The sequence below is a fragment of the Chelonia mydas genome, chromosome 11 (genome assembly GCF_015237465.2).
Source record: "Chelonia mydas isolate rCheMyd1 chromosome 11, rCheMyd1.pri.v2, whole genome shotgun sequence".
NCBI classification, from domain to species: Eukaryota; Metazoa; Chordata; order Testudines; family Cheloniidae; genus Chelonia; species Chelonia mydas.
Genome location: NC_051251.2, coordinates 9,116,419 through 9,129,082, shown reverse-complemented (window position 1 = coordinate 9,129,082; position 12,664 = coordinate 9,116,419). Strand labels below are relative to the sequence as shown.

Sequence of the window (12,664 nt, the reverse complement as noted above, 5' to 3'; positions counted from 1 at the left end):
GTTAGTATTACAAAAGCCATATTTGTTTATCTAACCAGCTCTTTATCTGCCACTTCAGTGAGCTGCTGCAAGTCACTGAAACAAAACACAGTTCAAGAAATGCACTAAGGAGGAGGCAGGGAGGGCCAGGGAATAAATGCAGACCTTGAAGACTAAGGAGATCTGCAGAGGAAAACTCAGAGGTGCCCCTTTGCACCAACAGAGGTTAACCTTTAACAGGCAAGACCATGAGGAAATTATTACTGACCACCTGTTTTGCTTTCTAACAAAACACCCTGTCAAAGGTTTGGGCCTGAGGGCTGTGGTTGTAGGGAAGGGCAGAACAGTACCAGAGAGAAAAGATCAGGATTTTAGTTATAGGGTAAATCTACACTGTAATCATGGGGTGTGATTTCAGCTCGCGTAGTCATACCTGAGCTAGCTTTAATCTAGCTAGCTTGGCTACTGGAGAGTGAAGCCGTGGCAGCCTGGGCTTCAGCATAGGCTGTACAAGCCCACCCAGAACTGTGGGTAAATACTTGGGTGGCTGGCCCACCTGATGCTTGTGATGCTGCAGCTTCACTGCTATTGGTCCCCAAGCTAGCCAGATTAAAGCCTACATCAGATGATGCCTGATGATTGCAGTGTAGACATACCCTTAGAATCCTGGTCCTTGGTGAACCTAATTGTTGAGGGCAGAAAACAGCTGCAAAGTGTTTATTTAGAAATTGTTTTTATTTAGAAATTTAGATGAGCTCTCATCACTGCAGCCTCAGTGCAAAAAGAAGTCAGTTATAAAGCAATGAAACCTCAAAGTCTTTAAGTCTGAAAGCTCAAAAGTAGAATCTCTAAAGCAGTAATGGACTGAGACAGACCCCCAGTTTCAATGCCTGAACTAATCCATGAGCCAATCAGAAGCATGGGATCAGAGAGTCATGCTGGGTTCTTTCCTTGTGCATCAGCACCTCTAACAAACATTTTGCAGGCCACATCATGCCCTCAGTGCTTCTTGTGCAGCCCCCCATTGTCTTTCATGGAGTGAGACACCATGAGGAGAAAAAATCTTATGCCTTTAAAAATCAGTGTAATCTAATCTGAAACTACAGCATGAATCATAATTGTAAAGTTATAACATGGACGGATTCACTATAGGGCAGAACTGTGGGTGCTCACGCTACATTTTCATACCTTAACATGATTTTATTTCTTTTCAGTTTACCCTTATCTCTGAATTTTCTGGGTTCAGAACGTCTGATTTGGGGACAGTTACAACACCCCTGTAATGATTTTTACTATGTACTTTCAACCTTAATTCCATTTTAACATTTTGTCTGAGACTTTAGATTACCATAGGCCCTATAGGCTCCAACCAAGATTGAAGTCCCCTTGCGCTCGGCGCTGTGTAACACATAATGAGAGGCAGCCTGTGCAAACAAAAAAGTCTAAACAAAAAAGACAGAAAAGGTGGGAAAGGAAACAGAGGCACAAAGAGGTGAAGTGGCTTGTCTGACATCATACTGCAGGTCACTGGCAGGGACTAGAGCCCAGGCCAGTGCACCATACACCATGCTGACTCCCATGTATTTAGCAGCCAAGGTGCCTCTCCAAATGGTCATGATTGTTTTTTATATCTGGATAAACTTTTTAAACTCAGCTTTTTAAACCAGTAATTACAGTGCAGCCCTGATGTTCTTTAGAAACACAGAGAAATCACACACAATAACATCTGCTTTCATCCACGGGGAGAACAATTCTCTAGGCTCGAGTAAACTTCCCCCAGAGGAACCCTCTGTGAGCTGCCCCCAAGCAAGGGGAAGGCACATTCCCTACTCACCATCTATAGGGCTGAGGTAATCATGAAGATGCGCCGCGCTAGCTGCTCCCCCACTCTGCATCAGGAGGTCCCCGTAAGGATTCGGATGGCTGGCCATGAGCGTCATCTGGTGATAGTAGTCGGCAGGGTTGGCTCCTGGAGGGGGAGGGGGCAAACCAAAGAGGCCTCTCTCTTTTAGATGCTCGTGAGCCACTGTAGAGGCAGAGAGTGAGGAGACAAACATGGGGAAAATGTTCTCACAGTAAGTAAAACTCCAGTGCTGACATTACAGTCTGCCCCACAGCCCCCAAGCCCTCGTTACAACTCAGTTTGGTGCTTTAATGACGTGCGTTTGGGCGTGTTTCTGTGGACAAAAGAGGCCTCTGCATTCTTCCATTTCCGCACATTTATAAACAATCTCTCATTCCCCCTTCTAATAATCCTTCCACATGAAAACAGAATTCACTGCAGGGAGGGGTCTGGAAGGCCTGACCAGCCCACAGCAAAAACGCTGTCAGCATCAACTTTGGTGCCTATTAGCAAAGAAAAAGACAAGTAGAGTCCAGTTAACAACCGCAGCTCAAGGAAATTAAAGCTGAGATCTAATGCGGAGAGCTAGGTTTAGTGTCTGGCAGTGTAAAACCATTTTGGCTGCCAAAGCCAATTACACTCACTTTCTTCCCGCTGTAATTTTTCAAACCTGCCTCCCCACTAGCTCTCCATTAACTTATTTACCATGGCCTAAAAAAACCCCACAATGCCCCTTTTAAAATGCCAAATAATGAAACGCACTTTGCAAGGCGGTGGAAAAAAAAATACATGAGCAATAAAACCTCTCTGCTGTATGCTGAGAGCAGAGGTTTGGAATCTTAACACTTGCTTGGGTGAGCAAAACCTAATTAACAGGAACAGAAAAGCCACATTGTAAGGTGTGCATGTGCCTGTATCTAGCCAAGCTATTTACGTGCCCCTCAGTTACCGCAGCATCTAAACACTTCAGTCTTTTGATAGATATATCCTCACTACACTGATGTGAGGTAGGAAAGTGCTGTTCTTCTCATTTTACATTCCGGTAATGTGACCAGATGTCCCGATTTTATAGGGACAGTCCTGATATTTGGGGGTTTGTCTTATACAGGTGCCTATTACCCCTCACCCCCTGCCCCGATTTTTCACCCTTGCTTTCTGGTCACTCTACATACGGGAAACTCAGGCACAGAAAGACTAAGTGACTTCCCCAAGGTCACAGAAAGTCTGCATTGGAGCAGGAAACTGAACTTAGAAGTCATGAGTCCCCGGCTAGCACCCTAAACACTGGACCATCCTTCCTCTCTATGTAGATACATACAAGGTCCAATTTTGACTTCACAAACACACTTTTTATATTGATTTCTTATGGAGATACTTCTGATTTACTCGTCTGCAACTAAATGAGAACTTACACTGTACTGAATTTTATATATATATATATATATAGTGGCCATATTCTCTTCTGCCATAAATTGATGCAGCTCCAGCATTACATAAGTAGAGAATTGGGCTCTCTATCTATTTATGCTTTCAAAAGGGTACACCTGTATTTCAATGTTTTCTGAAATTACTGAAATTTACTGAAGAGCCTCCCATTTTTCATTTCTCCCTGCCTCCTACCTCAAATATACAGCGTTTAACACTATCAAACACTCCGTAAGCCTGTGTGATGCCTCAGCTCGCTGAGATGGGGAAGGTAGGAACTATACTGAATACAGCCTGATGCTTGGAAGTGTCTGGGTTATTTACAGCCAGTGCCGCATCTATGCACCATGCACAGGTTTTCACAGTCCCTTTACTCGGGCAAGAACTATTCCACAGGGATTACCCGGGGGAGAAGGAGGAGAGCAGAAATAACGAGCCTCTCCCCCTTACACTAGGGCACCCATCACGTGAGAAAGGCTAGCGCCATGTGGAACCGCTGTAGTGTACAGGAACTGTGTAACAGCCCTTTAAGTAGTTTTTTGGTCCCTTAGTGAGCCCTGCCTGCTGTCTTCTATTGCAGACGCCACAAGAACCCGACTTGTGGTGTCTGCAATCGAAGCAGCAGCATATATCCGTAGCGAGGCCTTGTGTGTTTGTATATAGTTAGTAAACGTGGTTATTTGGAATCCAACTGTGTCCAAGATGTTTCCTCAAATCGTTAGTGTTGTGTAAAGAGCAAAGACACAACAAACACTTTGCACAGCTGCAGCCCTGTCACAGGGCTGCCGGGGTCCCTCTGGGGACCCACAGCCAGTGAAGCTCATAAGACCAGAGACTGGAGTAAAACGGTACATAATTTTAAGCAAAATATTTATAACAGAATCCAATAGTAACAGCTCTTCTCATGCTCTGGTTTGTCAATGCAATGATGCAAAACAAATGTGTAGTTACAGACCAGGGGAAAAACAACAGCTCCCCACTTCAGAGAGCAGCTGTAGATCCTTTGCAGCTGTAGATCCTTGGGGTATAGGGAATGTAGTGCTGGTGAAAAGTGCCAGAGCTACAAAATAGCTACAGCACGAGTAGCAGCAGAGCAAACTCCTCCAGCACCGTGTTGGCTACATGCTTCAACCTTGACCCCCAGAGATCACTTCTAGGCGTAAGAGTTGCCATGCACATTCATTTTCTGCCCTCTCTGTGGAGACTGCCAATATGGGTGCCAGCCTATGCCAACTGCCGGGAGAAGGCATATTTCAACAACAGTCAATCTAAGAACTGCACAACTCATTTCATGTCAGCCACTTGACAGCCTGTAATTCAGCTACGGCTTTAAACCCTCACGCTCAGTATCAGGACAGCAATGCACTTACCATCAGCAGGGCTGAGGCCTCTGGCGGCAGAGATCATGGAGAGAGTGGGACTGCTGTGCACGGTGCGGAGGTAATGTTCCATATGGGGGTTCATGTACGGGTGAGGGGGGTTGAAAGGCGATTCACCAGGTCCTGCTGGGTGAGGAGAAAGGCGAATAAGGGAGATGTCGGAGATAACGGGGCTGCCACTGAGGGTAGGAGGCCTGTGAAGGAAACAGAAAAACATACTGTAAATTGGTCTTCAATTTCATTAGCACCTCTTTGTGCATTTTTTCTTTAAGCTAGAGCATATGGCTGGAGAACAAGGACTCCTGGGTTCTAGTCCCAGCTCTGACTCACTGTGTGAACCTAGGTAAGTCATTTCAATTTTTTTGCACCTCAGTTTGCCCTTCTATAAAATAGATATAAACTGTGCGTATATGTACCACTGCCACCTGTTGGAGAGAATTATAATTGCTCTATTCTATATCTTATGCTGCTAATAGTGGTTGAAGAATCTCCTCTATCTCAACTGGTTTTGGAGCAAAAGACTCTGAGATAAATTATTGTGAAATCCTCTGTGGCCACAGTATACAGTACAGTGACATATGTGATGCCTTAGTTGGCCACAAGTTTCTACAATATTGACCTCACACTGATATTGTGAAGGCTGTTTAAAGAATTTTTGCCACATACACTGAGATCTTTGGAGAACAGGTGCTATGCAAGTGCAAGGTGATAGAATTATTCTTTACAAGTTCCTCTATGAACTTTAGAGAGAAAAGATAAAGTGCCCGTCGCCACTTCCCTGTGGGAAGAGGGAGGGGAAAGGAACCTCCTTTGTTCTCTTCTAAACCTGCTCATAGTGAGACCATGGACTTGTCAAAACTAGAGAGAAAGAGACAGAGACTTTGTCAGCTGGAGCTGAGGAGAGGTATGTGCTTGCCAGCAAGTCAGGCAGAATTTCTGTGCTCAAAGCTTGGAACAAACTGCTAAAGCCAATAGAAGTAGTGAATCTAAGTTTCAGGAAGGCGAGCTAGACAAGAAAGGGATGTGAAAGCTACAGACACTCGCCACATTTATGGTCATGAAGGTGAGCCACAGGATGAGCTGCATTTCTTGGTCTGTTGTGAGAAGGCCTTGAATCCCTATTTGCTCTTTGACAGTTTTTTCATCTGCCCATCTTACTAGGAGACTGCCTCAGATAGGAAACTGCACCTCCCAGGGGCTAGCAGCTGCTGCCTTTGCAATGTCTAGAAGTGAAGGAAGTTTGGGAGGGAGGATAGCCAAGTGATTAAAGCAGGGAAGGGGAAGCCAGAATTCCTGCATTCTATCCCACACCCTGTCACTGAATTGAGTGACCTGGGGCAAGTCACTTAGCCGCCCTCTGACTAAATAACCCACCTGCAGAAGTCAATCAAAACTTTTTCAAACCACATTGGAAGGTTTGTTTTAAGTTTCTGAGGGCAAATGTTCTGATCAGATTTTATCGTGTGTGTGCTTCTGGTTCTAGCCTCCTTAGCGCTAAATCCCTCAGTCCCTGCTTAGGCAAAATCTCCGTTAAAGTGAGAATTTGACCTGAGAAAGGATTCACTAAATGCTGCAGGTTTAGGTATCTAGACATTTCTACATAAGAAAAAAAAATCAGACCTGTATTTCAACCCTGGAGCAGCTCCACCAGCAGTAGCAAAGGTGAAAGATGTAGTGTAGTGAGGTCTCAGGTGTTTATTCCATCGTATCTTCCAATCCTTATTAAATAACCGAGTGACAATAATGCATGCTCAATCTACCATACAGCCTTCATCCTTCCTATCACTCGGGGATAAACACAGGATCTGTATTATGCCAGTCTAAACTCAGCCTTAGTGTTCAGCCCCTTCATAAACCTGCAAAGGGAGTTCTGTCAAAAAAAGCCTACAGGACCAGGAGAGGGAACCTGGTTGCATGTGTTATTTACGGTGCCATAGGTATGAGTAGCACTGGATGCAGAGAAAACAAATGCAGTCCCTGTCCTGAGTAGTTTACAGTCTAAGCTACATACAGAAAACAGGGCAAAGTAACAGTAGACAAAGAGGAAAGAGAGGGGTCTACATCATGTGAGATCCCTTTTAAATTAGATTTAGATCTAATGAGGGTTGGTGTGGAAAGGTGGGAGTAGAGCATGTCCGATGATGGGTTTTGAGGATGATCGTGAAGCACGATTTTATGATGTATGGGATCAGAGGCTTGGCAGCATGCTGGTGGGTAAAGGATAGTGGAGCGATGCAGAATTATCAGCATAAAGAATCTAAGTGAGTGAATGACAGGAGATAAGAGAGTGGCTGGAACAAGGGCTGAGCTCAGTGGCATTGGTCTAAGCACTGGAAATGGTAGCACATTCTATGCAGGACTCTACATAAGAATATTTAAGTATTCCCACAATTGTGTGTGAGCGCAAATATCTGTCTCTCTACATGTGTATGTAGCCACAAGAGTGAAGCTCTCTGAGAGGCTTAGACATGCCACCTGAACCTCAAGATACAGATTTCACCCTATACTGTCAACAATTCACGTGCCTTTTTATTTATTTATAATACTTGGATATCCACAAAGCCGCACAGAACAGTAACACAAGCTTTATGGCCTTATTCAGCAATTTATGAGGGTGTTTGTCATTGTCTTTCTGATAAATTAGTAAATCTAGCAAGTGTTTGAACACTTTTTGCTGATGTGTAATACATTAAAATGTCTTTTAAAATATATATATATATTGTTCTAAATACTCCTCTGTAGTGATAAAGTCTGCCTCTCACCAGTGTAAAATACAAGGCAGCAAAAAGCTGTCATTACAAGGGTATATCAGTATCCAAAACACACACACATACACACAAGTTTTATTGGAATCACTCCTGATTCACAGTGCAATAACTGAAAGCAGAATCAAGCCGATTATATTTTATAATACTGAAAGACAAACTTATGATCACATAGTGATTTCAACCTCATAACCTGTTACTATGTCATTTTGTTACCAAAATTATGTAGGTGACTTAGTCAGTTTCCAAAACTGCCTTGTTCCAAACTGTGTGGCCTATGTACATAGCCCAGTGTACTGTGGCTGGTTAACATCCTCTGTACTTCAGCCATGACATCATCTACAATAGCAGCACGCCTGCAAGGCTCAGCCAAGCTTGAGCTAAGATTTGTGTAACAGTCGAGGTTGCTGCTAATAAGTCAACCGCGTATGAAATCTACCGATTTATTTTGGGGGGGGGGGGGGGGGGGGTTGAAGAGAAGTGAATCAAAGTCTCTGTTCCAGATTTAGTTTCACATCATTTCTAACAATCTTCACCGCCTCATCTGGAAAAAATGAAACGGGTTTTTAAAAAAGTGATGTCATTAAGAAAACATCTGACTAATTTTTCTTCTGATGAAGACTTAATATAAGCAAGGGGGAATGTAAATTAAAAGCAGCCCCAATCTACCCCAACCCATGGAGCCTGGCTTAATATATAAGCCATGAAAAGAGTTTTCTTACATATACAGTAAGTTCCCTCTTTCATCAATAGTCAGTGCTTCTCCCAATGGGGTTGTGAACTTCTTTGATGCAGGCTTGAAACTATGTATTACTGGGTCTATGAGTCTTCTGAGGCTACTGTGATCAAACTGTGAGGCCGACATCGAAAATGCATTTAATAATATGCAGGGCTCGCTATTCATTTTCTCCATGCTAAATTGTGCAGAAGATTCTGAGTCCCTCAGAAGAGGAAAACTCCAGCCTGGCCAAAAAGGTAAAGTTGGAGAAAAATGACCAAGATGTCAACCAAAAGGCATACAAATGGAAATGCAGCCGGCAACAGAGCACAAGGTTAGCCTGGTGGTTAAAGAAATGGACTCAGAGGTCCAACTGAACTGGGTTCAATTTTCAGTTCTTCTACAGACTTCCTCTGTGACCTTGCGCAAGTTACTTAGCTTTTCTGTGCCTCATCTGTAAGGCTACGGTCTACACCACATGATTCTTTCAGCGCCGTGTATAGCGTGTACTCGAATCGCCCCCCTAGCATGGGTTTAAATAGCAGTGTAGACAGTGAGGCATTGCTTAGGTGAGTAAAGTATACACATGCTTGAAGGGAGTGGGCATGTACCTGAGTACATACCCACCACAGATCTCTTTGCTCAATCCGTGCTGTTTCCTCTACACTTCTGGTTTTAGTTGTGTAGTGCCCCCGCCACAAGAAGAGACTCTGGAGAAAGGCTCTGGCACTGGGGAGGCAGCAGGGAAAGGCTCTGCAGTGGGGAAAGGCTCAGTCAATTCCTTGCTGCTAGAGACTTTCCCCTCTACTGGTAAGGACTCTGGCAGAGGGGAGACAATGGGAAAAGGCTCCGCCAGCTCCCCACTGCTACAGCCCTTCTCTGCTGCAGGTAAAGCCTACATCAGCAGGGAAAGGCTCTGGCAGCCTTGTAACTATACACTGCAGTGTGGACCCAGCTTGCTTTTCACTGCAGCGTGTAGCTACACATACCCTGAATGCCACCAAAAGCGGTGTGTAGGGTAGACGTAGCCTAAAAGTAGAATAGTTATACTCCTGCTCTTTATCTGTCTCATGTATTGAGACTGTAAGTTCTTTGGGGCTGGGACTTTATCTTACTGTGTATGTGTGTAGTGTGCCTAGCACGATCAGGTCGCAATCTCTGTTAGGACCTCTAAAGATTACTGAAACACAAAATAATTATAATAAGCAGCTCAGGGATACTGATCGCTTACCATGACAAGTCTCAAAGTAGTATGGCTATCATCAACCACCAACTAATATTAATCCTTAAGAGTACTGGGGATAAGGTCCTCCATTCCTCAGGCCACTGTCTTCTCCTCACAACTTGCTTTCCCATTTCACCAGTAGCCATTTGCTCCCCGTCCATTATTGTTAATTATCTGAATTCTGGTAAGCTCCTGAAGGCCTCAGTTTAGAAGAGTGCCCCCACTGTGCTAGGTGCTGTACAAAGACATAGTAAAGAGATAGTTCCAGCCTCAGAGAGCTTACAAGATGGACAAAGGGTGGTGGTGGGGTGGGGGGGGGAGAAGGTATTATTAGCTCCCTTTTACATCTGGTGAATTTAGGCACAGGGAGATTAAATAACTTGCCCAGGGTCAGAGAGGGAGTCTGGGGCAGAGGTGTGAATAGGATCCAGGTCACCTGGTTCCCAGTATGGTTCCTTAACTACAAGATCAAACCTGGTCACCTTCAGAGCTTTTCCCCTGCTGCAGTATCCCCATCCCTGAAAGTGCTTCCACCCTGTTACTAGTCCTTTCCACACCTGCAGCGTGGCTGCCTCCCCATCTGTGTTCTAAAGGCTGAAGGGTCGCTGACGATTGTGATCATCTATGCCAAAATTTGACCTACACATTTGACCGACAAGATCAAACCATGCACTCTCTCCAGGGACTATATTCAGCTTTGGCAGGGATATGGAATGAAACAAACAGCTCTCCGCTTTCCATCTCTAAACATTATGATCCCAACTGTTTGGCTCTCCTCCTCATACCCCATTCAGGAACGATCTGGACCATCCCGAACAAAAATACATGGCAGCATCCACTCCACACATCACATCCAGAAATATAACCCCCAAGGCTGCATTCACCTAACAGGGAGAAAAGGGCTGGTTCTAGGCAGAAGCTGTGGGTGCTTCAAGCATTTCCTTAACACTCTTTCCCACAGACCTATGATGTTAGAACACATTTGTAAAATTATTCACTGTTCTCGCTGTTGGACCCTGGGACGGCATGAAGAAAACACCTGACCATCCATACTGAGGGAGAATCCAGGATCCACTGAAGTCATCTGCGAAACTGCCCCTCACCGCAATGGGTCCAAGATTTCACCGTATGTATATTTCCAACACAGCTGGGGCTGCACTTTGCAAATAGGCTTTGGAAATGGGAGCGGGGTGCCTGTTTCCCTGAGGCTCCTTTCAAAATCCCAATGTATATCATTAGCAGTCAGTTATTCTGTAGTGATTTACATCTTCCAAGAGGCACATAAGCGTTCATCAACTTACCCTCTCAATGCCCCTGGGAAGCAGAGAAGGTTATTTGTTATCCCCTCCCCCCTCTTTTTTAAATTTTAAACAGACATGGAAACTGAGGCGGGGAAAGTCTGTTGATTTGTTTAACGCCATACACTGAGTTGGTGGCAGAGCTAATGTCAGAGAACTTTCGAGCTCTCAGGCCACTAACTCACACGTCTCTTCAGATCACTTACTGACAAATTATTGTTGACAGCTAGGAGGGAACCGCCTTGAAAAATGCACAGGGCAGTGTTGGGGTTACTAGATATTTTCGCCTTGCTCCAATAATCTGCTGTCTATGGAAGGGAACCGTTAGGCATCTACAGATATAAGTATGAAGCAGCAAACATTTCTTGCATTCATGGGCAATGATTTGAGTCCCTTAGGAATATCTGTGACCAGGATTGGGGATAAAGGGGGGAGATCTCTTTAAACACTGATGGCATCAGGAAAAGTGCCTCTCAGAACATTATTTGCAGCCTTAGATTATTTCCACAGCTGTCAATAGTTCTCTCCACCGGTGCATTGTTCTCACCTACTTGTCAGCGCTGAAAGCCACCCTGCTGTTTCAGGGTCTGATGTACAATCCTCCACAGATGCAGGGAGGCGAGGCAGCTCAGCAGTTGGCGTGTGACAGGACTGTAGGAATAGCACCAGCAGCAAGAAGATCTATTAACAGTTGACACTTGACACATAGAATCAGTGGGAAACTAGGAATTTTTGGTGGTTTCCTAGGGGTCTAGTAACTCCCCAATTGTACTTGCATCAAAGGAAAAGAAAGCTGCTTAATCTTCTTACCACCTGTGCCACCCTAGTGCAGCAAAACAAAATCAGGGTAAATAAGTTTGTTGAAATCAGTGTCAATTCATCCAAAATGTGCAGACAACCTAAAAGCAGAGGAATGGATTAAACATGCTGTAGTCGGTAAGAGCCATATCTGGGCAGCGGCCTCATGCTAAATGGCAGTACTGGGTCTCTTCTTTGGCACTACGGTCAACTGACAGGCCTCTCAGCAGGACAAAAAGCTTTTATCAAGTCTCCCTCAGGCAGTTCAACCAAAATGGAAAAAAAAAATCCATCTATCCCTAAGAACCTTTGTTCACTGTGTAGCAGTGTCAGGGCCTAAGAGGTTTGGAAAAATCTGCTCCCCCTGAACAGTAACATAATACTTTGCTGTAGCACCTTTCATCTGAAGGTATCCAACTGCTTAGTACAGAAGGAGGAGTTATGGGCCTGATCCTCACCTGGCATCTTCAAAAGGGACTCTCTCCTTTGACTTCAGTGGAGCTACACTGATTTACACCAGTTGAGGATCTGGCCCCCCAAGGGCATATCTGCACTGCAGCTGGGAACGAGCCTCCCAGCCTAGGTAGACAGACTCATGCTAGCTCCGACTAAGCTAGCATACTAAAAATAGCAATGTGGATGTTGTAGCTCAGGCTCTGAAGCCCACCCTGAGTTTGAGCTCAGGTGGCTAGCCCCAGTCTCCACTGGAGGAGCAACTTTTACACTGCTATTTTTAGCATGTTAGTTCCAGGGAAATTAGCATGAATCTACCCACCCGGTCTGGGAAACTTGCTCCGAGTTGCAGTGTAGTCATACCCCTGGATGCACAACCCCCTTTGTGAGGCATGTGAGGAGTACAACTCCCATTTTACAAGTAGGTAAATGGGGAATGTGGTAAATTTGCCAAAAGTAACACAGCAAATAAAAGGCAGACCCAATAATAGAACCCAAGTGTCCTGTCTCCCCAGTCCCATTCTCTAGCCAGTAGACAACACTCTCTCCAAAAGGGAGTGGAGGATTTTCAGTGGCTCAGTAGTTTACAGTCCTATCCCATATGTGCCAAACATCTCAATTCAGCATGGTCAGGCCTGTCACAGATTGAAATGTCAGTAGAGGGAGTTTTGGAACAAACTGATAAATTAAACAGTAATAAGTCACCAGGACCAGAAGATATTCACTCAAGAGTTCTGAAGGAACTCAAATATGAAACCGAAGAACTATAATTGTGATATGT

At 44.7% G+C, this 12,664-nt stretch overlaps 1 protein-coding gene across 2 annotated transcripts in view; it reads right to left on the bottom strand.

The window, feature by feature from the left end:
- GLI2 (GLI family zinc finger 2) overlaps positions 1 to 12,664 on the bottom strand; it is a 262,344-nt gene that overhangs the window by 48,070 nt on the left and 201,610 nt on the right. For both annotated transcript variants that reach the window (XM_037912674.2, XM_043525483.1), the window contains 2 exons: positions 4,618 to 4,820; positions 1,814 to 2,005 (listed from right to left, as the gene is read on the bottom strand). In XM_037912674.2, the coding sequence (XP_037768602.1) occupies positions 1,814 to 2,005; positions 4,618 to 4,820 (395 nt within the window). The remainder of the gene's footprint in view (positions 1 to 1,813; positions 2,006 to 4,617; positions 4,821 to 12,664) is intronic.